The sequence below is a fragment of the Eulemur rufifrons genome, chromosome 28 (genome assembly GCF_041146395.1).
Source record: "Eulemur rufifrons isolate Redbay chromosome 28, OSU_ERuf_1, whole genome shotgun sequence".
Lineage (NCBI taxonomy): Eukaryota > Metazoa > Chordata > Mammalia > Primates > Lemuridae > Eulemur > Eulemur rufifrons.
Genome location: NC_091010.1, coordinates 17,816,594 through 17,843,147, shown reverse-complemented (window position 1 = coordinate 17,843,147; position 26,554 = coordinate 17,816,594). Strand labels below are relative to the sequence as shown.

The window sequence follows — 26,554 nt, the reverse complement described above, 5'->3', positions numbered from 1 at the left end:
ATGAACTGGAGGCACATTCCCATCCATGTTTTTTGCTCTGCTTATTTTTCTTTTTGGTCATCACCATGCTGTTCTCTGTTCCATGACCGGTTCCTTAGAGGCTCCATCTTCTTCACCTAATCAATCAGGAGAATTTAGATGGTATCGATGTTGATGATGATTTTCGATTTTATGCAATTTTTGGCTCTCTGGCTGTCTAAAAGTCTAGAGGCTAAAGGGTGTATGTATTAATAGTTTCTCAGCAAGTGTCTGACGACCTGGCTAAACGGACCGGAAATAGAATTTTAAAAATACAGCGCAGGCCCTGATGCAGTTTCAAGGCAATGTCGCCAGATGGCGGTGTAGAGAGAATGCACAAAGCGGAGTGCCGGGAGCCTCTCTTGGCAGACAGGCGCAGGCGAGTAGCGGAAGAGGAAGTGGGCACGTGGGGCGCTCTACGGTGGCCTAGAGGATGCTGCGGGTGTGTTAGCGGCGAGTCGAGAAGCACCCTCGGGAGGTGCAGGGAGCATCGTTTCTCCAGCCTGGCCGCACGAGTCCCGAGGAGGCGCCCCGGCGGCCGTCACCATGGTGAAGGAGCAGTTCCGGGAGACGGATGTGGCTAAGAAAATGTAAGAGGGATCAAGAGTGGCCACAGGGCGGAGAGAAAAAGGGCAGAGGGGGTCCGAGGCCAGCGGTCCCGGGTCCTTAAGGGTCAGAGGTGAGGGACAATTGGAAGGGGAGGGCCAGGAGTCAGCCGAAGGTGTGACCAAAGCTTAGAAGTACCAGGGTAGGTCAAAGAGTGTTGGTCAGGCCGAGCGGATATCGCCACCGGGGCGGGGGGCGGAGGGCGGGGATCCCCGGACACGGGCGGAGAAGGTGGAATGGCCTGAGCTTTGACGGTGCGTGCACCCTGGGCCGAAGCTCCAGTTCTCCCGAAGTCTACGGTGACTTCTTTCGTTCCGCGAATCTTTCCCCAGATGCAGCGAGGGGAGCAATCTGGGGCGGGGACTGTGTCTAATTCGGGTTTTGCCGCAAGCGCCTGATAGGGAGGCAGTATTTGCTGACCTAAGGGATGGAGTTGCCAGGTAGAAAGCTGTACTACAAGCAGATGGATAAAGAAACGAAGCTGGTATTTTGGGCTTTCGCATTCAGAGATTATTTATTAGGCCATGGCCTCTGCTTAGAGTTCTCAGTATAAAAATGAATCAATCATTCTTGCAGCAGACACTGAGGAGGGTACTCTGTGTTGGGTCCAGTGTTGGGCATTAATAATACAACATGGGCGGGCGCGGTGGCTCACGCCTGTAATCCCAGCACTCTGGGAGGCCGAGGTGGGAGGATCGCTTGAGCTCAGGAGTTCGAGACCAGCCTGAGCAAGAGCGAGACCCCGTCTCTACTAAAAATAGAAAGAAATTATATGGACAGCTAAAAATATGTATAGATATAGAAAAATTAGCTGGGCATAGTGGCGCATGCCTGTAGTCCCAGCTACTCGGGAGGCTGGGGCAGGAGGATTGCTTGAGCCCAGGAGTTTGAGGTTGCTGTGAGCTAGGCTGACGCCACAGCACTCTACCCCAGTCAACAGAGAGAAACTCTGTCTCAAAAAAAAAAAAAAAAAACCAACAACATGAATTAGGCCTTCTTGGCTGCCTAGTCTAGTTGGAAAAGGTGCGCAAGTCAGGCTGCATGTGACACGTGCAATGACAAGGGTAGGCAAAGGGTGTTCTGAGAGCATCTAGTGGATCCAGGCAGAAAAAGGCAGACCGAACAACCTTCTTCAAGGGGATGCTTGAGGGAGAGAGGGTGGGGGATGAGAAGAAGCAGGAGACCTGAAACTGTGTCAAGGAGTCATCTTGCAGGCAGTGAGGAACCTTTGAAGGGTTTCAAACAGGGGAGTTTCTTGGTAAAAGTTCTCCTTCTGGAAGATCTGTTGATTCACAGTGAAAAGAATTAGAAATAGGGAGACCGTGGAGGCCATTGCACAGATCCAGGCAGGGGGTGATGGTGGCCTGCACTGGGGCAGTAGAGTCATTGAAGGAAAAGTGGATTTCAGAGAGGCTTGGAGTATAAAATTAAAAATCCTGGTAGTGAGGAAAGTAAGGAACAAATAAGAGGTGAGAGAAATGAGATACACATACAGAATTCTGTTTCTGTTTTGGAGGGTTTTTTTGTTTGTTTATTTGTTTGTTTTTTGAGGTAGAATCTCACTCTGTTGCCCAGGCTAGATGTAGTGGTCATAGTTCACTACAACCTCAAACTCCTGGGCTCAAGCTATCCACCTGCCGAAGCCTTCCAAGTAGCTGGGACTACAGGTGCACTCCACCACATCTGGCTAATTTTTTAATTTTTTGTAGAGATAGGTCTTGCTATATTGCCCAGGCTTGTCTCGAACTCCCGGCCAGAAGTGATTCTCATCCCTCAGCCTCCCAAAGTGCTAGAATTGCAGGCATGAACCACCATGCCTGGCCAACATACAGAATTTCTTGGTTGGGCAGCTGTGTGAATGGTTACTATTCACTGGAACAGGTGTCTTACCTGGATGAAGCATTGTCCTCCCTCATGGTCTCTCCATATCCACCTTAGCCCTCACACCCACTCCCATTCAGCATAATACAATCTCACAAAACAGCTCTATTGATTCTGTTAAAATGCAAATTAATCTCTGTCACTTTGAGCTTAAAATCCTCTAGCAGCTTTCCAGTGCACTGGCATTTAATTTCTCCCCAAGAGTTCCCAAGCCCTTCATGATCTGGCCCCTGTATGCTTCACTGACTTCATCATGTACCATTGGCTCTCTGTGCTCCAGTGCACTGTTTGCATTTGGTTCCTTGAAAATGCCAAGCTTTTGCCAGCCCGAGGACCTTTGCCCTAGTCATTCTGTCTGCGTCACATGCTTGTCCTCCTACTTGTCTTATGGTTCGCTCCCTCATATTCAGAACAGAGCTTAAATGTCAGTTTTACAGAAAGGTTTTCTGACCGTGCAACATAAAGTGGTCTCCTCAGACTCTGCCACATTTTTTTTTTTTTTTTTGAGACAGAGTCTTGCTCTGTTGCCCAAGTAGAGTGTCGTGACATCGGCCTAGCTCACAGCAACCTCAAACTCTTGGGCTCAAGCGATCCTTCTGCCTCAGTCTCCCGAGTAGCTGGGACTACAGGCATGTGCCACCATGCCCGGCTAATTTTTTCTATGTATTTTTAGCTGTCCAGATCATTTCTTTCTATTTTTAGTAGAGACAGAGTCTCTCTCTTGCTCAGGCTGGTCTCGAACTCCTGACCTTGAGCGATCCTCCCACCTCGGCCTCCCAGAGTGCTAGGATTACAGCCGTGAGCCACCGTGCCCCGCCTGCCACTTTACATCATTTTAATTCTCTGCATCTATTCCCTTTTTTAATCTGTTTATTGTCTGTCTTTCCCAGTCTGAACTGTGAGCTCTGTGTTTATAGGGGCTTTGTCTGTCTTATTTAGTCTGTATTCTCAGCCTCTAGGATGGTACCTGCCTGGCACATAGTAAACACCCAATTTATTGGAAAAACAAGCACAGGGACAGATATGGGAGAGAAAGGATTGGGGTCTGTTTTCAGTATGACAAGTTTGAAGTGCCTGTGAGATATCCAAGTGGAGCTGTCCAGAAGGTGTCTATACAGATGTCCAGTTGAGTAGCAGTAGCTGGCCTGCAGAAAGTTTTGACAAATGACTTGTTCATGAGAGACACAGTCACTCAGGAGGAATGTATAGAATGCAAAGCTAAGGGGACAGAGGTTGTAACGCTAGGTGAGATAGGACGCCAGTATTTAAGGGATGGCAGTAGAAGAAGAGACCTCAAAAGACTGGGGAAGGAGCAGTCAAAGAGGGAAAGAAAACCCAAAGCATGTATGGTGTCACCAGAGCCGAGAGAAAAGGACTTTAGGATTGAGGGGAGGGGGGTGCAGCCAGTGCTGCAGAGAGGTAAAATGAGGACGTTCTTATTGGATTCAGCTGTCAGCAGGTGACCTTGGTGAGCACCATTGATTTGATGGTGAGAGTAGAAACTGGATTCCAGATGGATGAAGAATGTTTGTGAAGGAAAAATGGGAGAGGTTCGAATATATTTGGTACCGGTGGGAAGAGCCTGTAGAGCGAGTTGGGAGGATGAGTTGATTATGGTGGTCTGTATATGTGATCGCCTTGATGTAATGACTCCCCCTTTTCTTCCCATTCCAGAAGCCACATCTGCTTTGGAATGAAGTCACCCGAGGAGATGCGCCAGCAGGCGCACATCCAAGTCGTGAGTAAGAACCTGTACAGCCAGGACAACCACCACGCCCCCTTGCTGTATGGGGTGCTTGACCATAGGATGGTAAGACCCCCTGCCCCATCCCAGTACCTGTGTCTTGCCTTGCTGATAAAACTGGTGGCTTTCCAGATTGGATGCAGCAAGGGCTTCTTTCCAACTGCCCAGCTCCCCCACACATCTCAGACTGAGTCAGGGGCTCCAGCCTCAGTCAGCTGAGTGTGCATACACTGCAGCTGCCCAGCTGATTCTGGTTCTGAGTCACCTGGCTAGGTGTGCTGTCTGCTCCCTCTTTCCTGTCCAGTGGTCTCCATCGATCACTGGGTGTGCTTTTCTCCGAAGGGTACGAGCGAGAAGGACCGTCCATGTGAAACCTGTGGGAAAAACTTGGCTGACTGCCTAGGCCACTATGGGTACATCGACCTGGAGCTGCCATGTTTTCACGTGGGGTACTTCAGAGCAGTCATAGGCATCCTCCAGGTAAGCACGCAGGCATAAATTCTGGAGTGATTGGTCAGGGACACTGGAGTGAGCTTAGGAATCGTGAATGGTGGGAGATCCATCTACGGGAAGTTTTTAAATTAAATGCCTAATCTTTTCATCTCATACTACATTAAATTACTCAAGGATTTTTTTATTTTCCTGGAGAAGATGGTGGTTATACATTGTAAAAAAAAAAATAAATAACTAGTAATAACTCAAAAAATACAGAACAGCACAAAGGAAAAAATGAGTTAACAAAATCCTGCCACTGGCTGTGAGTACTGTTAGTATTTTGATAAACACAGGACTGCCTCTGTGCATATCTACATGTAGATGTGTATGTGTGGTCACCCAGTTAAGTGTACAGGACAAGGGGATGGCATTTTAAAAAGAAGACTTTCTGATTTGCTGTTTTCTTTTTATCTGTTTTGCTTAATTTGAAAAAGATGATCTGCAAAACCTGCTGCCACATCATGCTGTCCCAAGAAGAGAAGAAGCAGTTTCTAGATTATCTAAAGAGGCCCGGCCTGACCTACCTTCAGAAGCGAGGACTGAAGAAGAAAATCTCTGATAAATGCCGAAAGAAAAGCATTTGCCATCACTGTGGTGCTTTTAATGGTGAGTGGGATGCTTGGTGATAGATAGCCCTGTTCATTCACTCTTCTGTTTGTTATTTGTATGTAATGTTCTGGAGTCAGCTTCTTTCCTTGTAAACTAGGCTTAAGAGCGTAGCAACTGGTGTACTACCGGGAAATGCGCCTCTCATCTTTCATTGCTGTAGCGGTTTCAGGGATCTTATAACCAGATTACAACCTCCAGCCAATCTAAGAACCTAACTTTTTTATTCTTCATGAATAAATTAACCCTTATAGGAACTGTAAAGAAGTGTGGATTACTCAAGATAATTCACGAGAAATACAAGACCAACAAAAAAGTCGTGGATCCCATTGTATCAAATTTCCTTCAGTCTTTTGAAACAGCCATTGAGCATAACAAAGAAGTAGAGCCTCTGCTGGGAAGGGCACAGGTGAGCCTGAACACGCACGTGCGCCCTCTGCCTGCGGCTTGCACACGTCTCACACACACGCTCCCTCTCCACCCCAACACATGTGCCTTCGTCCAAAATGAGAAGTCCAGTAAGTTCGACAGCTCTCCTGTAATATTTACGTGACTGTAACAGGTGTTTTTCTGGCACTGGGTTTAATGTGGACTAGCCTTATAACTCTATTTGTTTTGTTTTTACTTTAGTTGTTTTTTAATAATAGCAACTTTTTAATTGTGCAGGTAACATGTTACATTTTTATTGTGAAAAATTTTAAAATCATAGCTGTATAGGGCATAAACTGAAAGAGATCCTATTCCTGACATGGATCATGATGTACAAGAAAATCTTGTGCAATAAGAAGGGATGGGAATTGGCCAACCACTGTGGAAATGGATGTCACAGGGGAGGGACCAGAAGTGAACGAGTGCCCATGTGTGGGCATCTGGAGAAAAAGTGGTAGCCTTGGAATCGGGGAGGGTGGGCGTCAGCGACTGATTCAAGTGGAGATGTCTTCGAGGTAGTTAGTATTAAACAACTTCAGAGGAAGTTGACAAAGTTGCAGGTTGAGAAGGTAGGTTTGTCCTTTTAACAGCTGTGGAAGCCAGGAGCTCCTCAAGCCGGTGGCAGCCTGGTTAGTGAGCATGAGGGGTCACGTGCCCTCCTGGCCGTGGCCTTATGAGCTCACTCTGCTCTGACACTACTCTGGTGTCAGACCAGCCTCCCTGACACCCCTCCACCACCTTCCTCCCGCCGGTTCAGTGATTTGGCCTCAGAGGGACCCACCTCCCGATGAAGAGTCACCTGTCTGGTGTATCCAGCTTGGCTCTCAGGGCATTCCCCAGCTGCCGTCACCTCCCTGTCCAACCCACCCCACTTTTTACCAAAGTTAACACCCTAGAGGTTTAGGTGGTAGTTAAGAGCCTTGGCTTTGGGGTCAGATAGATGAGAGATTAGAGCCAGCCCTGCCGCCTACCTGCTCTGTGATCAGGAGCATGTGACCCAACCAGGACTTCAGTTTCCTCATCTGTAGAGTAAAGATCACAAGAGCATCTGTTCAGGGCTGCTGTGAGGATTGACAGATAAGTCTCAGATCAAATGCTCAGTGCAGTGCCTGGCACATGGCCAGTGCTGGGAGCATGGTGCCCAGTTGCAGTGGTATTTACTACGGCCACTGCCACTGCTGTCCCAATCACAATCATAGTGAGAACAGGTGAGGGTTTCCCCGCCTCTGCTTGTGTGCTTCATTCCCAGTGTCCACCCCCGCATTCCTTAGCAGCTTCCCCACAGCCTCTGCTGTCTGGACCCTGCTTTGATCCTGCCCTTTCCTGAGCCACACATAACATTATTTGTGCCACATACAACACTTCATCATATCACTTGCGTTCCATCTTGTGTATTTGCTTATTTCTTCTGCTAATCTGGGTCTTTGGCAAGATCCATTTTTGTTTGATGCCTGTCACAGTGCTTGGAGCAGTGGCAGGTCCTCTGTGGTCGTTACTCATCCTGGGTCTGCTTACAGTATCTAGGGAAGTGGGGAGGGGACAACATGTGAATTCACCATTTGCCTCATTCCAGGCAACCCTGTGTCAGAGAGAGCCCCTTACACACACAAGGGTGCAGCGTCCTTGAGTACGTTTACGTTCACCCTTCAGGGAGAGGGCAGCATGCAGACAAGTGGGACACATCACTCACTGTGTGTCCGTGTCCCGACATGCGCCTCTGCCATTTAATTTTCAGGAATTCGGAACCACATGGCTTATGGGCAGCAAAGCATGATAGAGTTGTTGCAAGAGACCCTAGAGGAGTGGTTATTGAACTTTTCTAAGTCACAGACCCCTTTGGGGATTGGACAGAAACCATGGACTCTATCCCCACAAGACTAATGTATGCTCACACTCAAATCCACATTAAGGCAAATCCAGTGGCCGGTGGACATACAAACAGGAATCCTTCCATAGACCTCATCAATCCTGTCTCCCCTACCAGATGAAAATGCCTTCCACAGTGTCCTCAGCAGACTGAGCGACAGGCTGCTCTGGCTGGTACCTTGCCGGCCCCATGTTATGTCACCACCACCCCAGGCAGCCCACACTCCATCACCAGAGGGCTCTAGATGTTAGGGTAGTCTTCCTTCTGTAAAACTGAGCCCTTCCCATGCTGTCTCTCCATCAGCCCCTGTTTTGTTTCTCCTGGTACGTAGCAGAATAAATCAGTAGCCTCCTCCATGTGCCTCTTTGGCAGCAGTTGTTATCCCTCGTGGGTAACTAACTGCTCTTGCTAAGAAATGGCTTCCAGATTTTTGCTGATTCTCGTGCCCTCCTAGATGCCCTTCAGTTCCATGATGTTCTTAATCTCTTGTCGAGGTTGAGTATCCCTAATCCAAAACCCAAAATCCTCCAAAATCCAAAATTTTTTGGATGCTAAAAGGAAATGCTCATTGGGACATTTTGGATTTGGGATTTTCAGATCAGATATGCTCAACCAGTAAGTATAATGCAAATATTCCAAAACCCAAAATCAAAATGCTTCTGGTCCCAAGCATTTTGGATAAGGAACACTCAACTTGTACTGACTGTGGTATTCCAGGTGAGGTCTGGCCTTTATCCCATCCCTCCAATTCTGTTAAATCAGTTTTAGGTTTCCTACCTAACTGCCTTGGATGGTTGTGAGGTACCCATGGCTGGAAGATGGGGAAGCCAAGGAAGGGAATTTTGCTCTGGGCAATGACCTGCATAGGATACCTCTCTGGTGGGATTCCTTCCTTGTGCCCAGCTATACTACAGTGTCCTCCAGAGCAGGACCGCAGTAACTTCCTCCTGCTGCAGTACCCTACAGGCAGTAGCTATGCAAACATTTCTTTTTTCATTCCTTGTCTCATTATGCTATGCTTAGTAAATTCTGCCTGTAACATACACTTGCAGTCACACTATCTTAAATCCCCAGAAAATTTAATAAGTAGGCAAGAAGACACAAGCTGACCATTCTTACCTTTGATTTTTGAATTTTTCTTATATTTTGCATGGGTTAAGTTATTAATAGTATAGCACTTTTATTAAATGAGTTCTTACAAAGGCAAATATAAACTCATTAGAGAAAATTTAAAAATATTAAAAAGAAGCGGAAGGATTTAATTCCACTCACCTAAAAACAGCTCTGTTAACACCTCGGTGAATGCTCCCGTTTCCTTTTCTCTGCAAGATGTACCTTTTCCCCAGAAATGAGACTATACATGCATGTGCTTATTCATTTACCAATATTTTATGAACACTTTTCATGTCGATAGCTACGTTTCTATTATAAGTGTCATTTTTTCTTCGTGTCATTTTTTTTTTAATGGCTTCATGGTTTTCCACGTGTGGATATACCATGATTTTTATCTAGCCAGTAACCTATCAAGCTGTTTCCAATTTTTCACTATTAAGAACAGGTTTTGTGGCCGGGCGCGGTGGCTCACGCCTGTAATCCTAGCACTCTGAGAGGCCGAGGTGGGCGGATCGTTTGAGCTCAGGAGTTCGAGACCAGCCTGAGCAAGAGCAAGACCCCATCTCTACTAAAAAATAGAAAGAAATTATATGGACAGCTAAAAATATATATAGAAAAAATTAGCCGGGCATGGTGGCACATGCCTGTAGTCCCAACTACTCGGGAGGCTGAGGCAGGAGGATTGCTTGAGCCCAGGAGTTTGAGGTTGCTGTGAGCTAGGCTGACGCCACGGCACTCACTCTAGCCTGGGCAACAAAGTGAGACTGTGTCTCAAAAAAAAAAAAAAAAAAGAATGTCTTAAAAAGAACAGGTTTTGTGAACTTTCTTATTGCCAAATCTTTATGTTCATTTCTGAACTTACACCCTTTGGAGTAATTATGAGAAGTGGAATTATTGGCTTAAATAATTGGAATAAACGGCGTACATCTTTTTAAGGCTCTCGCAACATAGCATGTCATCAACAGAAATCTCTGTCATTACTTATCCTGAGACATGAAGAAGTAAAACCTTGCTCAGGCTATGGAAAACTAACATGCTATCTTCATTCCTTCCTCTCTTCTTCTCCATAGGAAAACTTGAATCCCTTAATAGTTCTGAATTTATTTAAACGAATCCCAGCTGAAGATGTCCCTCTGCTTCTGATGAACCCGGAAGCTGGAAAGCCCTCTGATTTGATTCTCACACGACTTTTGGTGCCTCCTTTGTGTATCAGACCCTCTGTCGTGAGTGATTTGAAGTCTGGCACCAACGAAGATGATCTGACGATGAAATTGACAGAAATCATTTTTCTAAATGATGTTATTAAAAAGGTCAGTGCTTCCCATTAGCTTGTAAGTTTTGTGGTGTCTCTATCCAAAACTTCTGGTCAAGAAAATGCAAGGAACATCCAGTCGACCACATGTGTTTCTGTTTGTGCTGTGCTCACTTTAGCATCGGATCTCAGGAGCCAAGACCCAGATGATCATGGAGGACTGGGATTTCCTGCAGCTGCAGTGCGCCCTCTACATTAACAGTGAGCTCTCGGGCATCCCCCTCAACATGGCACCCAAAAAATGGACCAGAGGTTTCGTCCAGCGCCTGAAGGGAAAACAGGGTAGGTTTCCAATAAAACCTGCCCAGGCCGGCCCGCTGCCTTTGCTACCTTTCTGTGGCCTGTACGTCCACGCTGTCTGGGTGGAAGGCACAGGCTTTCCTAAGCTGCTGTTCTTATTACTCCTGACAGCACACAGGGTGCCATGAGGGCCTGTGACATACTTTTATTTATTTAGGTCGATTTAGAGGCAATCTCTCAGGGAAGAGAGTGGATTTTTCTGGCAGAACAGTCATCTCACCGGACCCCAACCTCCGGATTGACGAGGTAGCAGTGCCAGTTCATGTGGCCAAAATTCTAACTTTTCCTGAGAAGGTAAGCACCATTCAGCTGCTCAATTCTTTAAGTCTAGTTTTTTATATTTTGATATTTCAGACAGCAAACCGTGGAAAGTCCCCAGTAACCCACCAAACTTATAGTTTGGTTTATGTGAGTGTGTGTATCTTTCCAGGTTGTTTATGCTTATATTACTGTGTATAATAGCTACAACATACACGGCCACAATTGTGTCTGGCTTCATCTATATCTGCTGTTATATACATTCTGTGTACTCTTCTGCAACTTTTTTCCAATTAATAACACCTTAGACACCTTTCTATATTGGTTCATAGCTCATATTTTAAAGGAACTAAATGGTAAACACTATCCCTCGTTAATTTTCATGGAGTGGGTTATTATTTTTAAAACCTTAGAATCACTGAGTCAAACCATATGAACATTTTAAGGCTATTGCTGCATACCCAGAAAGGCTATACCAGTGTATACTCAATTCGAACTCACAGCGAATGTAAAATTATATTTACAGTACTTTCTTTTTTAATTGAGGTCTAGATAACTGTGGGGCTTTCAAACAAGAGAATGTTGACTGGCTTTACCCTGAGATTTACAGTTAGCCCAGATCATAGAAGCTTCTGGTAGAGCTTGTGTCAAGCGTCCCCAGCTGAGTGGCTGATGATCCAGGAGTTTTTCTCTGAAGTGGTGTTCCACAAGACAGTTGTCCGACGAGAGGTTGCAGAACACAGCCAATGCAGACCAGGGCCCATGGTGCTGGTGGCACAACTTTTAAACCTTAGAAGCCACTGGTGAATTATTGCCGATGAAGTTGCCACCTGTTTCTAGGGTCACTGATTGTGCTGGAAGATCCCTACAGATCAGTCCAGCCTACTCATTTCACCAGTGGGGAAGCCAAAACCCAGGAAAGGGCTTGGCTGTGTCACCCAGAATGACTGGGTTGGAACTTGGGCGCCGGTTTGCCTGTCCTTTGCTCTTATAGTCAAGACTGTAGGCAGCAGGCTGCCCGGGGTGCCTGTGTTTGTCCTAGAATCTACACAAGGAAAGTGAAGGTAAAGGTGTACAATTCAGTGTAGTTTGCTGGCTTACAGAGATGTGGAAGTATTGGATTGTTTTTTATTGTGGTGCTATAGGTGAACAAAGCAAACATCAGTTTTTTGAGGAAACTGGTTCAAAATGGCCCTGAAGTTCACCCGGGAGCGAATTTCATTCAGCAGAGACATACACAGATGAAAAGGTAAGGCTTTCCCAGTCCCCTTGGATTTAACTACCTTCTCATGATGAAGTTCACCATCCCGTCCTAGCCACAGAGTGCAGTCCAGAATACAATTGCTGTGACATTTTGACATGTGGAAAATACCTGTTCCCATAGCAGTGAGCCTAGGTATGTCATTTGCTCTGTTTGATCATTGACTGTACATGCAGCGTTCATTTGTTCTTTGGCACATGATGTTATTAGGTCCAAGTGAACAAAACACCTTGGGTATGACTGTGGGTCGTTTCCTGTGTTAGCTGCGCTCTCAGGGCTTCAGTGTATTTGTGACTCAGTGGTTCTCACTTGGCCAGCTCTGGCTTTCACGGCGAGATGAACTGGCCACTGATGCCTTTTATCCCCTGGGAAGATATCATCAGTAGGGCCTTTTGAGAGAAGCTAATTCATTACTGTATCTCTGTAATGCTAAAACATACTCTTTTCATTATTTTAACATTTGTAAAATTAGGATATATCTTACAGTCAATTTGTCATAGTTTAATAGGCAGCTTTTTTTCTTGATGACACATAAACTAATGATTTTTAAATGGAGGCATCTTAGATTTGGTGAGATAGGATCATTTTAAAGATTGAATCCTGATCTGAAGAGGGAGAAATGTGGTCAGCAAACTGTGTTCCCGCACATCACGTGTGCTGTTGCACGTTCAGGTTTCTGAAATACGGAAATCGGGAAAAGATGGCTCAGGAGCTCAAGTATGGTGACATCGTAGAGAGACACCTCATCGATGGCGACGTGGTGCTGTTCAATCGACAGCCCTCTCTGCACAAGCTGAGCATCATGGCTCACCTGGTGAGTATGAGATTGCTCTTACCACCTTCTGTCAATGGCAGTTTGCTGTGATCGTACAATGCTAAATTCTAAACTCTTGAAATTAAAACTACCCATAATCTCGAGTTTTCATAACCTGTTTAATAACTAATTCTAAACTAAACAGATGTAACTTTTGATCTCCCTCTTCTCTCACTTTTTAGTTTGAGTAAAACTTTTAATTTCAATCTTTCTTTCAGTATTTTTAATATTTATTAATATAATGTAATATTTGTCCACAACAGTAAAACAGAGGATCTAATTGAGAATTATTTTATTTTTACCCCAATGTGATCTCTCATGCACATTTACTGGGGGGTTTTTTGTTTGTTTCTTTTAAGAAACTAGGTCTCACTATGTTGTCCAGGCTGGTCTCTAATTCTTGGCCTCAAGTGATGCTCCTGAATAGCTGTGATTACTGGCCCAAGCCACCATACCCAATATAATTTTTATTTAGTTAGTTAGTTAGTTATATATAGAGAGAGAGGGAAGGAGGGAGAGAAAGGCAGGGTCTATACTCTGTTGCCTAGGCTGGAGTGCAATGGTGCAGTCATAGTTCATTGTAGCCTCAAACTCCTGGGCTCAGATGATCCTCCAGCCTCAGCCTCCAAAGTAGCTGGGACTACAGGTAAATGCTAATTTTTTTCTTTTTCTTTCTTTCTTTCTTTCTTTCTTTTTTTTTTTGGAGACATGGTCTCACAATGTTGCCCAGGCAGCCAGGCTGGTCTCAAACTCTTGGCCTCAAGCAGTCCTCCCCCCTCAGCCTCCAGAATTGCTGGGATTACAGTCAAGAGCCACCACACCCAGCTCTTACTGAAAACTAGTGTGAAAGTGACTAGCATGATTTCATTTGCAAGCAAAAATATATACACATATATGTATTTACATAAACTTATGTAAAATATATATGGCAGAAAATTGACATTTAATTTAACTTTACATATAAACTAAGGAACTAAAATGCTTAAAAGATTTTTTCCTTGCAGTAGTCCTCCAACTAAGACCTTAAACCATATTTTTTTGATGATTTAGTTTTGCAACAGCAGCAGTTCCTTTTTCTGGAGATTTAAAATGGAAATGAGATGCAACTTTAATTTGTTCAATATTCATAAATTCTCCTATCTGCAAAACCATTAAATCTGTGAGCCTTTGCAGTGTTTAAGCAGGCTCTTATGGCAGTATTTTGCTAGATTCAGTTTAGGGTAATTTATGAACACATTACATCTGTCTCTTTACCTAACAAATAACAAGCAGTGTATGATTATGGGTTTATGATTATGTGGACTTAGAGGGTTACAAAAGCCTTCTCTTTCTGGAAGCTTTTGCTTGGCTTTGAAGTGTTTTAAAATAGAAATTTTCTTTTGCCTGGTACAGTGGCTCATGCCTGTAGTCCCAGCTACTCAGAAGGCTGAGGCAGGAGGATCACTTGAGGCCAGGAGTTTAAGGCTGTAGTGCGCCATGATCACACCTGTGAATAGCCACTGCACTCCAGCCTGGGCAACATAGTGAGAGCCTATCTCAAAAAAAAAAAAAAAAATAGAAATTTTTTTTGTTTGAAAATTTTCAAATATACACAAAAGTAGAAAGAATAATATAAGGAACTCAAATATTCCCAGCCTCCATATGCAATAATTTTCAAGATTTGGCCAGAAGGGTTTTATTTTTCCCTTTTTTCTTTGATGCACCCACATGCCTTATTGTTTTTCATGTGTTTTCAGTTTATTTCTATAAGAAAAACTTAACCTAACCACAGTGCTATAATCAACCTGACAAAATTAACAGTCGTTTTCTTAGTATTCTCTAGTACCCAGTTCATATTCAGGTTTCCCCAGTTGTCTCAAAATGTCTTGTTGCAATTCGTTTGAATCAGGATGCAGACAAAGCGTACACATTGCATTTAGTTGACACATGCCTTAAGTCTCTATTGATCTAGAACAGTCCCCTCTCCTTTTTTAAATTTCAGCATCACTGCTGAAGGAGCCAGGTCATTCGTCCTGAAGAATGTCTCATGTTCTCAATTTGTCTATATATGTGTGTGGCCTTAAGTGTTTCTTCAGTTTTCCTTTTATTCCTATAAGCTGGAAATTAGCTCTGAAGGTATAACCAGATTCAGGTCCATCTGTTTTGCAAGAATCACTCATGGTGCTGACTCTTCCTCTTGCCTTATTCTGGGAGGCACTGTCTGGCTGCCCCACCCTGTAGTCACGCCAAGAAGGTTAGGGATTCAGGTGCTTCAGTCTGATGTTTACCCTGTAAGGTTCCTCATCAGCCTTTGTTCTAATGCTTTCGTCCATTTATGACCATCGCCTACATTATTGCCTTGGGGCTGCAAAATAAAGCCCCAGTTTCTAATCTGTCATTCCTTTCACATTTATGACCCAGAATTCTGGTAATGACAAATGCTCCCTTGTTAATTAGGGCTGTTTACTTGCCCAGAAGTGCAGTCCATAAAGGGAAGGCAGCATCAACGGCCGAGTCTGTCTCCGATATTGTCAGTCAGGGCAGTAAGAAGTTGGTGTTCGGTTACTTTCAATTAGATTGGTTTGGGTTCTTTGTTTATGTTGACTTTCCCTTTTTTCAGTGTCATTATAAACTCATGGGCTTTTATGTAGTCGGTATGTTTTAATCAACTTCAATCATTAATCTTTTTGATACTCGAAACCATGACATCCTTGTCCAGTGGGAGCCCTTCACTTTGGCTCCCGTGTTGAGATTGCCTCCTTTAGTTTGATCTAATAAAGCTTCCTGAATGAACCCACAGGTGATATATGTCACTTGACAGACCATAATAGAAACGCACTCCCTTACAGTGTCCAGTTTTCCAGGAAACCATTTTTTAATGTTTTGAAACAGAAGCTTTTGGGTAAATGACTAAGTCCTTTTCCTGTTTTGTTTTGTTTTGTTTTGTGTTCCACAGGCCAGGGTCAAGCCCCACCGGACGTTCAGATTTAACGAGTGTGTCTGTACCCCCTACAATGCAGACTTTGATGGTGATGAAATGAACCTTCATCTTCCTCAGACAGAGGAAGCTAAAGCAGAAGCGCTTGTTCTGATGGGGGTATGTAGGGTTGCGTGGCCCAGCTTTTGTATAGCAGCTCCTGAAAGGAGGGGCAGGAGAACATGCCTTATTTGAAAGCACCACCACGACTAACAGTTCCAGAGAAGCCAGGCTCTGTCTGTTCTTAAGTGGACCACTGACTGACTGCCTATATTGTCTTCTCTTTTTTTGTTGGTTTCTTTTGAGCCTTTGAAGACTCTGCCTTGGAAATTATAGTATATAAGTGAGTTAAGGTCTGTAGCAGGTGCTTATAGAGGGGGGAGGGTGTTTTCTGACCTATAAATGTGGGTGCCTGGGAGAATACACATATGTGAGGACCAGTTATGAAAAGGAGTATAGCAATACCAATATCGGGTGTCCCAAGGGAAGAAGATATCCGTTATAAGTAGATTCTCCAGTAGCTGAAGATTCTTTAAGCAACAGTACTTTTTACTGAACCTTCTGAATGGAAACCTGCCTAAAGTATATTACATGCTTCCTTATCTTCTTAAAGCACACACTAAACAGAACCATTTTCTAATGACTCTTGCTGCCATTGCATCTTACAGATGGTTAGGGAGTGCCTGTTTATTTCAAAGCCTGTTCTATGCTGCAGGAGTTGGTGATGGTGAGGCACGTGCCTGCTCTTGAGGCACTTGCAGCTGGACTCCAAGTGTCATGCTGTGTGTGCCGTTCACTCCCGACCCAGCCATAGCACAGTGGTACGTGGTATCTGCTGTGTAGGGCTCTTCCCTCTTAAGCTTAATGGTCCCCAACCGTTGAGTATTTAGAGCTTTCTTTTTTCTAGTATTCTAGCTTCCTGTGTTATGAACTTACAGTTGTAAGTGTTCCTACTTCCAAAAACACTTGTTACCATTTCTGATGTGATGCTTCTAACCAATTTTGATTAAGGCTTTTAGTATTCCATGCATAGTTTTTTTATTTTAACTTGTCTATATTTTTTTCTATAATAGACACATATTATTTTTGTAACAAACAGTAATGCTTAGAATATTGCTAGGAATAATAGCAACCAGATTGCAACCAGCCAGTTAAACATCAAGATTAGATCAAATGCACTGTGATGCACAGAGCCCTCTTTACATGAGTTAATTCTGTGTTATCAATTAGCACCCCTTTTTTGCCCATGTAGGCACTCATTGAATGTTTAATTAAATTCTGTTGTTGAATTGATTGGTTTTAGAACTTAATGTCTTAACCAAGGGAAATTTAACAGTTCTGCCCTCATTGTGGAGAAGTGTGCAATTGGTTGACTTCAGAGGTAGCACAGCACTCCTCATTCACAAAGGTGAATTTTCTTTGAAGAAGTGCATTGATTAATAACAAAGTCTCATATGTGTAGAATTTTTTTATAGAATTCCGCAACAACTTCACTCAGTATTTCTTTTTAGTGTTGGTAGGAACCTCCTAGGTCAGTCTTGCTTGTATGATTCCTTGCTCTTTGACAGATGAGGGACCTGGGAGTTAGTGACAAAGCTGGGGTTAAGACCCTTGGCTTCAATTTCTCAGCCTCATTCTTCTGCTGCTCTTTATTTGTTCATAGCAATTCTAGATCCTTGTGATGCAGATCTTTGGACTGCATCTTGCCTCTAAGAATGGCTAACTTAGTGTGCTTACTTTTCCTTCAGACTAAAGCTAATCTTGTAACCCCAAGGAATGGAGAACCACTGATTGCTGCTATTCAGGATTTTCTAACAGGTGGGTTTATGAAATTCACTTGAAAGAAGACTTCTGACTATGGAATACAATGACTTCTCATTCATAGTGATTTTTGTGACCACTTGAAAGCTATTTTCTTCTTTTTTTTTTTAAAAAAAAAAAAACAGGATAGAGTACAGTGATGCAATCATAGCTCACTATAGCCTCCAACTCCCAGACTCAAGCAATCCTCCTATCTCAGCCTCCTGAGTAGCTGGGACCAACAGGCATGTATGTGCCACCACACCCAGCTCATTTTTGTTTATTAATTTTTGTAGAGACTGGGTCTCACTGTGTGGCCCTGGCTAGTCTTGAACTCTTGGCCTCAAGTAATTCTCCCATCTGGGCCTCCCAAAGTGCTGGGATTACTGGTGTGTGCCATCGCTCCCAGCCTTGAAAAGTTATTTAATTGCCTGTGTTTAATTCTTTGTTTACTAAATTTGGTCTTGAGCCTACTTGAGGCATTTTTTATTGATTCAACAAGTATTTTGGGGGCTTCTCCTATGATCTGGGCATTTTCTAGGCCTAGTATCTGGCATAGAATCTATCCCCTGCACCTGGGGATACAGCAGTGACTAAAACAAAGTCACTTTACTGTGGAGCTGAGATCCTAGTTGGAAGAGGTCCTAGTTGGAAGAAAGCTGTAAATTTTAATTCACCCTGCTAGTAATAGTTCAAGTTTCCTTTAAAATCAAAACTCTGTGGTTTTCTCACAATTCCATTCCTTTTCTTTGTTACGCGTTGATTCTTAACACTCTTAGGTGCCTATCTCCTCACTCTGAAGGACACTTTCTTTGACCGAGCCAAGGCTTGCCAAATCATTGCTTCAATACTGGTTGGCAAGGATGAGAAAATTAAAGTTCGCCTCCCACCACCTACGATATTGAAGGTGCGTGCAGGGTCTGTGTGTGTCTGCACCAGTGTGTGTTGGTGTACGTGTGGATGAACTGGTGAGGGCGTGTGACCCTGTTGGTGCTCGGTTTCAATGCAATTGCTGGACCGTGTGGCCTTGTCTGTGTGAAGGGTGGTTGGGGCCAAGCTCAGCCCCTGATCCTCCGGCTTCCTCTTCTCCCTCAGCCTGTCACCCTGTGGACTGGAAAGCAGATCTTCAGTGTCATCCTGAGACCTAGCGATGACAATCCAGTGAGAGCCAACCTCCGAACCAAGGGCAAGCAGTACTGTGGCAAAGGGGAAGACCTCTGTGTCAATGATTCCTGTGAGTCAGAGGAACTGGGGTGGGGAGGGGGTGTGGCAGAAAGGCGAGTGGGCGGCACTTAGCTCCACTGGTACCCTTACTTGGGAGCAAATCCATGTTTCTCTGAGGCTTTAGGGAGCAAGTGTACTCCTCGGGAATATGTAGCAGGTGTTTCTTCTCTCAGGTGTAATTCCCCGTCTCTCTGAAAGGTAGGGGTCATGTAGACACACGATCCAGTGGTTAGAATGTTCTTCTCTAAACGTGTTTTGTGTCTTAAGTTACTAGTTTTTGCCAGTTACTGCAATTTGTCTCTTATTGTGTCTGGTTGTTGGGTTTTTTGTTTGTTTGTTTGTTTGTTTGTTTTTGCCGTCAACAAGGGTCTCATTATTTAAGGCATGTAATTTATTATTTTGTCTCCAATAGTGTGCTCATTGTCTTTTTTTTTTTTTTTTTTTTTTTTGCTGTTTCACCTGGTCAGTGGGTTTTTGATAAGATGATGATTAGGTGTAACAGGGAGAGGATTTAGATGCAAGTTGTCTGCGTCCTCTGATCCAGGACAACCCCAAGTGTGGTCCGCAGACCAGTGTTGTTCGGCGCATCCATTGCTTTCCTTTCTGGCACGAGCTGCCAAGCTCACCCTAGACCACTGTCAAGCAGTCCCTCAGCCAGCTCCTTTGAGTAACACTGATTTAGAATGGACTTTTCTAGGAAGACCTTGTGACTAGAAGTGGATCTCCAGGACTCTGTACTGAGGAACTGAATTGTAGAGTTTCTTTGAAGGTCAGGGTGTGTGTTATCTACTAATGAAGCATAAATATTTGAAGGGCACTGATTTTCCTCAGGTTTATTCTTCTGAAAGTATACTCTCTGCTCTTTAAGATATGTTGGCTTCTTGTTTTAGATTTTGTCTGTGTTTTGTCTTTTTCTAGGTCTGGATTTTATTTTGTTGTGTAGGCTATTCATGATGGTGCTACTGGTGGTTTTCAAATCCTAGACCAATAACAAATTGCTTTACAGTCTACAAAGCACTTTGCTGTACATGTGTCCATCTGATGTTCCAAATATTCCATAACGTAAGGATGACAAGTGCTTGATACCGTCGTTCGCAGATGAAGAAAGTGAGGGTCAACTAGCACATTTCAGATTTTGGACTGCCAGTTAACTCACTGTGGCTTTCATATTTTTCAAAAGCCTCTAGATTTCCCTTTTTTCCACCCTCAAAAAAAAAATCTTTAATAAGTTCTATTTATTCTGCTTTAACTTTTATCCTGGGAACATATTTTCTTGGCTGCCTCAAATTCATTTTGGAATGAGGCAGAATAATAAGTAAGTAATTGTCTCAGTGCATCATCATCATCATTCTTCCAGACGTTACAATCCAGAACAGCGAGCTGATGAGTGGCAGCATGGACAAAGGAACCCTGGGATCAGGATCCAAGAACAACATCTTCTACATTTTGCTGCGAGACTGGGGGCAGAACGAAGCTGCTGATGCCATGTCACGGCTGGCCAGGCTGGCTCCCGTCTACCTGTGTGAGTAACTCAGCGTCCTCGTTTTATTGGGGCAGTTCTTAGAGTTTTAGAGGTTTATGTTATTTTGTTCTTTTATAGTTTCGTTCTCCCCCACCACACACACATACACACGAAAGAAGGTACTTGTTTCAGGCTAAATCATGTGTGCTTTTATTAATGAAATTAACTCACTACTTACTAGTTTGACTATAGATTTGAACTTTTCGGTTCTCTTCTCAAAATCTCCCTATTATGTTCACTCATGCTTTGAGTGTGCTATGTGTCAGGGAACGTTTGCATGCCAAAAAAGTCTTTATTCCACTCTTATACTTGCCTGGATATTCAATTCTGGGTTCAAAATGATTTTCCCTCAGAATTTTAAAGGTATTGCTCTATTCCCTTGTAGCTTTCAGAGTTGCTGTTAATGTGTATTGCTATTCTTATTCCCGAATTTTTTTTATTTGTATTGTTTTTTCACTCTGGAAACTGAAAACCTTTATTCTTGTTCTGAAAGTTCACAATGATATACCCTTGGTGTGAATCTTTTTTCATTTATTGTGTTAAACACCCAGTAAGCTCTTTAAATCTGCAACTGTATGTCCGTCAGTTCTAGAAATTTTCTTTTGTTATTTCTTTGAAAATTTTCTCTACTTCTTCTGTTCTTTCTTTTTGGAAATTGCATATTAGAGAATCGATTGATTCTTTAGTTTTTTATCTTCTTTTCCCTACATCCATTTCTTTATTCTAGATTCACTTTATCTTTTAACATGTCTATTGATTTCTTAAAGTTCTTTACTACCATTTATTTAATTTTCAATAATATTTTACATTATTCTTATTTGCAAATAATGTTTTGTTTTGTTTTTAAGATTTCCTTGCCTTGATCCCTGGGTATATCTTCTCTGATTCCTCTGAGATAATATTCATAGTTTTATTGTATTTGCTCCCTGAATTTTCTCTTTCCTTTTAGTTTCTCTTTCCTGTGCATTTGTTGTCTTCTACCTTTCATGTTAAAAATGTTCCTCAAATATCTAGTGGTCCCTGGCTATCCATTTGTATTTTAGGAATGAGGCCTGAAACTGATTGGAAATGCAGCTGATTGGTTTGATGGACCTCTCAGTTCCTTGATTGAGCTGGGAGCCAGCTTTTCTTTATTACGGATACATAAAGTTGTATATATGTATAGGGTACATGTGTTTTGATACAGGCATACAATGTGAATTAATCAAATTAAGGTAATTGGGGTATACATCAACTCAGGCATTTATCATTTCTTTGTGTTAGGAACATTCCAGTTCCACTCTTTTAGTTACTTTAAAGTATACCCTAACTTCTTGCCGTTTATGGTGACTTCGTTGTGCTATCAAATATTGTTCATTCTATCTAACTATATTTTTGCACCCATTAACCATCCCCACTTTGTCCCTTCCTCCCTTCCACCCTTCCCGGCCTCTGGTAACTGTCCTACTCTCTGTCTCCATGAGATCAGTTCGTTTTAATGTTTAGCTCCCACATATGAGAGAGAACATTCAAGATTTGTCTTTCTGTGCTTGGCTTATTTCACTTAACATAATATTCTCCACTTCCACCCATGCTGTTGTAAATGCCAGGATTTCATTCTTTTTTATGGCTATGTGATATTTCATTATGTATATACATACCACATTTTCTTTAGCCATTCATCTTTTGATGGAAACTTAAGTTGATTCCAAATCTTGGCTATTGTGAATAGTGCTGGAATAAACACAGAAGTGCAACCATGTTTTCAATATACTGAATTCCCTTCTTTTGGGTATATACCTAGCAGTGGGATTGCTGGGTCATATGGTAGTTCTATTTTTACTGTTTTGAAGAGCCTCCGTACTATTCTCCATAATCATTGCACTAATTTACATTCCCACCAACAGTATACGCCACATCCTCGTCAGCATTCGCTATTACCTGTCTTTTTGATAAAAGCCACTTTAACTGGGGTGAGATTATATCTCATTATCATTTTGATTTGCATCTCTCTGATTGAATTGTTGGGGCTCTTATATATTCTAGTTATTAATCTCTTGTCAGGTGGGTAGTTTGCAAATATTTTCTTCTGTTCTGTGGGTTGTCTCTTCCCTTTGTTGACTGTTTTTTTTTTGTTTGTTTGTTTGTTTGTTTGTTTGTTTTTGCTCTGCAGAAGAAGCTTTTTAGCTTGATGTGATCCCATTTGTCTAAATTTGCTTTGGTTGCCTGTGCTTTGGGGGTATTACTCAAGAAGTCCTTGCCCAGACCAATGTCCTGAAGTGTTTACCCAATGTCTTCTTTTAGTAGTTTCATAGTTTTAGGTCTTAGATTTAAGTCTTTAATGCATTTTGATTTTGGTATATGGTGAGAGAGAAAGGGTCTAGTTTCATTCTTCTACATACGGATATCCAGTGGCCCAGCACCATTTATTGAAGACACTGTCCTTTCCCCACTGTATGTTCTTGGCAACTTCATCGAAGATAAGTTCACTACAGACGTGTGGATTTATTTCTGGATTCTCAATTCTGTTCGACTGGTCTATGTATCTGTTTTTATGCCAGTACTATGCCTTTTTGCTTACAACAGCTCTGTACTAAAATATGAAGTCAGGTAATGTGATTCCTCCAGTTTTGTTCTTTTTGCTCAGGATGGCTTTGGCTATTCTGGGTCTTTTGTGATTCCATATAAATTGTAGAATTATTTTTTCTAAAACTTAGAAAATGCTACTGATTTTTCTATGTTGATTTTGTATCCTGCACCTTTACTGTATTTGTTTATTAGTTCTGATGGTTTCTTTGTGGAGTTTTTAGGATGATATAAAGTGATATCATCCACAAACAAGGGTAATTTGACTTCTTCCTTTCCGACTTGGATGCCCTTTATTTCTTTCTCTTGTCCGATTGCTCTAGCTAGAACTTCCAGTACTATGTTGAATAAAAGTGGTGAGAGTGGGCATCCTTGTCTTGTTCCAGATCTTAGAGGAAAGGCTTTCTGGTTTTCCCCATTCAGTATGATAGTCACTGTGGTTCCATCATATATGGCTTTTATTTTATATAGCCTTTATGTTGAGGTAAATTTCTTCTATACCTAGTTTTTTGAGACTTTTTATCATGACATGATGTTGAATTTTATCAAATGCTTTTTTAGCATAAATTGAAATGATCGTATGGTTTTTGTCCTTCGTTCTGTTGATATGCTATATCACGTGGATTTATTTGCATATGTTGAACCATCCTTATATCCTTGGAATGAAACCCACTTGATTATGATGAATAATCTCTTTAATGTGTTATTGAATTTGGTTTGCTAGTATGTTTTTGAGAATTTTTGTATCCATGTTCATCAGAGATATGGGCCTATAGTTTTCCTTTTCTGTTGTGTCTTTGTCTAGTTTTGGTATCAGGGTGATTCAGGCCTCATAGAATGAGTTTGGGCATATCCCTTCCTCCTCGATTTTTTGGAATAGTTAAGCAGAATTGGTATTAGTTCTTCTCTGAATGCTTGGTAGAATTCAGCAGTGAAGCCATCAGGTCCTGGCTTTTGTTGGAAGACTTTTTATTACTGCTTCTATTTCGTTACTTGTTACTTGGTTTATTCAGGTTTTGGATTTCTTCCTGGTTCAGTCTTGGTAGGTTGTATGTGTCTAGGAATTTATCCATTTCTTCTGGGTTTTCCAGTTCATTGGCACATAGTTGCTCATGGTGGTCTCTAATGACCCTTTGAATTTCTGCACTATCGGTTGTAATGTCTCCTTTTTCATCTCTGATTTTATTTTATTTGTGTCTTCTCTTTTTTTCTTAGTCAGCTTTTTTGCTGATGGACTACCGGATATCCCTATCTGTAACACTTTTCTCTAAGGAAGCTTCATTTCTCCAGAAATCCCCTTTCCAGCCTCAATCTCTTACCCAAGGGGTAGAGACATGGCTACTGAGATTCAGGGAGCTGGACAGGGAATCAGGCTAAGGGTTCTCAACTCTGGAAAATACAGACTTTCCCTCAGTGCCCTTATTTTCAGTTGTCCCCTCTGCCTGTGCCTAGTATCCCCAAATCCAGAGCCTCCATGATGCTATTTCTCAGGGAGTAAACTCCCATTTCCCATAGTGGTAAGGGCCTGGAGCCTGTTCCTTATGTAGACTTTCCACGAGTTCCCTTGTTTCCAGCATATTCGTTGTCTCCAGCACCTGCAGGACCTGGTAATCTCATTACTGAGCCTTTCCAGGCTCATTAGTCCTCTCATTTATAGATACTTTTAGGCATCCCCTTCCCCACCCGGCTAAGCCAGTGGCCACTCTTCCACCCACTTTATTCCTACATACGGTATGTTACAGTAGGGACGATTGATGGCACCTATTTCCATCAAAGGTGGAGTTTACATTTAGTCCCTATTCTCTGTGTTTTGGGATGACTTCTGAGATGAGAAGGGGGCAGACAAGTCTCTACTATGCTCTCTTAGAGCCAGAACTCAGATGGCTCACTCTCTATAGCTCACTTCTCAGGCCACTCTGGAATTTAATGTCGGCCTGCTTTATAATGTAGCCAGTTAGAAACATCGTTGTGTTCCCCACTGGGTGGTAAGGTCTCTGAGAGGAGTCAGCGAGTCTTAGTCATTTTGTATTTTGTATAATTCCCTAGGGACTAGCCGGGCACGGTGGCTCACACCTATAATCCTAGCACTCTGGGAGGCCGAGGTGGGAGGATTGCTTGAGCTCAGGAGTTCGAGACCAGCCTGAGCAAGAGTAAGACCCCATCTCTACTAACAATAGAAAGAAATTGGCCAAACAACTAAAAATAGAAAGAAAATTAGCCAGGCATGGTGGCATGTACCTGTAGTCCCAGCTGCTCAGGAGGCTGAGGCAGGAGGATCCCTTGAGCCCAGGAGTTTGAGGTTGCTGTGAGCTAGGCTGATGCCACGGCACTCTAGCCCAGGCAACAGAGTGAGACTCTGTCTCAAAAAAAATAATAATAATAATTCCCTAGGGACTGAGACTGGAAGCTATTATTTACTGAATTGTGACAAATTCTGTGACGATACAAACTTTTTTATACCTTATACGTAAGTAGTTCATATATAGTACAAACTATATCAAGCAGGTATAAACTGTACTAAATAGATTTACTAAGTCTCATTTATGGCTCTCTCTTCCTGCTCTGCCTGCCAACTCTTCTACAGCTAACCGCGGATTCTCAATTGGGATCGGTGACGTCACACCTGGCCAAGGACTGCTGAAGGCCAAGTATGAGTTGCTGAATGCTGGCTACAAGAAATGTGATGAGTACATCGAAGCCCTGAACACGGGCAAGCTGCAGCAGCAGCCCGGCTGCACTGCCGAGGAGACCCTGGAAGTGAGTCTGGCCCTTTGGCTCAGGGTACCCACTTTGTACACACAGTGGCTAAAACGGTGTCCACTGGGGTTGTGCTGTGAGCCATGAAGAGACGGTGGCAAAAGAGAGTGGGCAAGTCAAGGCAGTGGTGTCCATCCCGTCTGGGCCCGGGGCTGGCTCTGTGTGCTCTCATTTGTTTCCTGAGGACTTTGACAGGTCCCCACGTCCCTCCCAGCTTTCGCATTCCAGGTGGTAAGAACACGGCCATCTGTTCACTGAGCCACACGGGGCTGCTCTTGTTCCGACGGCACCCTCGGGCCCCTTCTGCGATTGATCTGGAGCGCTTCTGCCCCCTTTCTGCTTTCAGCGTCCTTCTGATGGACACTGGCCCCACGGCTCTTTGAATGGGTGGGGTTTTTTTGTGGGGGGGTGGGATTGGTTGCCTTTTTTGTTTTGTTTTGTTTTAAGAGACAAGGTCTCACTCTGTTGTCCAGGCTGGAGTACAGTGGCACCATCACAGCTCACAGCAGCCTCCAGCTACTGGGCTCAAGGGATTGAATGGATGGTTTTTAAAAAAGACTTGATACAAAAGAGGGAAAATTCATGTTTAATCATCACACACCCAATCTGCTGCGCCTCACATTTGAAACTCGTGTAGCTGAAAGCTAGGCCAGCATGAGTCAGAGGCAGAATCACCACCAGCCTCTGAGAGCCTGAAATTCTTCCTCCAGCAACCAGGTCAGCAGTCTGGGTACAACAGGCTCTCTTCTGCCTCCCCTGCAACCCGTAGCTCCAAGCTCTAACTTATCTGAGTCTGGAAGAAAGGCTCCTTAAGCACTGGGAAGTTTTCTGATGAAATTTTTTGAAGCAGGGAGAAACCAGAATTGTGTGAGATTTTCACCATTGGCTCATTCTTAATCTCACTGAGTTTTAGAGAGAGAGAGAGATGGATGTTTCTCACTGATACCTACCTAGAATATTACGTGAGGCTTTGGCAACATCAATTTTTCATGGAACCATGACTCCCAGTTGACTCAGCGTCCCAAG

General features: G+C 43.2%; 1 protein-coding gene across 1 annotated transcript in view; it reads left to right on the top strand.

Annotated features, from left to right (window-relative positions):
* The first annotated feature begins 483 nt into the window (after positions 1 to 483).
* Positions 484 to 26,554, top strand: part of POLR3A (RNA polymerase III subunit A) — a 46,947-nt gene continuing 20,876 nt past the window's right edge. The window contains exons 1-16 of the mRNA XM_069460320.1: positions 484 to 608; positions 4,180 to 4,315; positions 4,592 to 4,729; positions 5,179 to 5,350; positions 5,605 to 5,759; positions 9,830 to 10,069; positions 10,191 to 10,353; positions 10,529 to 10,665; positions 11,775 to 11,878; positions 12,563 to 12,704; positions 15,640 to 15,780; positions 17,409 to 17,478; positions 18,240 to 18,367; positions 18,556 to 18,694; positions 20,042 to 20,206; positions 25,356 to 25,528. Of these exons, the coding sequence (XP_069316421.1) occupies positions 565 to 608; positions 4,180 to 4,315; positions 4,592 to 4,729; positions 5,179 to 5,350; positions 5,605 to 5,759; positions 9,830 to 10,069; positions 10,191 to 10,353; positions 10,529 to 10,665; positions 11,775 to 11,878; positions 12,563 to 12,704; positions 15,640 to 15,780; positions 17,409 to 17,478; positions 18,240 to 18,367; positions 18,556 to 18,694; positions 20,042 to 20,206; positions 25,356 to 25,528 (2,247 nt within the window). The 5' untranslated portion in view covers positions 484 to 564. The remainder of the gene's footprint in view (positions 609 to 4,179; positions 4,316 to 4,591; positions 4,730 to 5,178; positions 5,351 to 5,604; positions 5,760 to 9,829; positions 10,070 to 10,190; positions 10,354 to 10,528; positions 10,666 to 11,774; positions 11,879 to 12,562; positions 12,705 to 15,639; positions 15,781 to 17,408; positions 17,479 to 18,239; positions 18,368 to 18,555; positions 18,695 to 20,041; positions 20,207 to 25,355; positions 25,529 to 26,554) is intronic.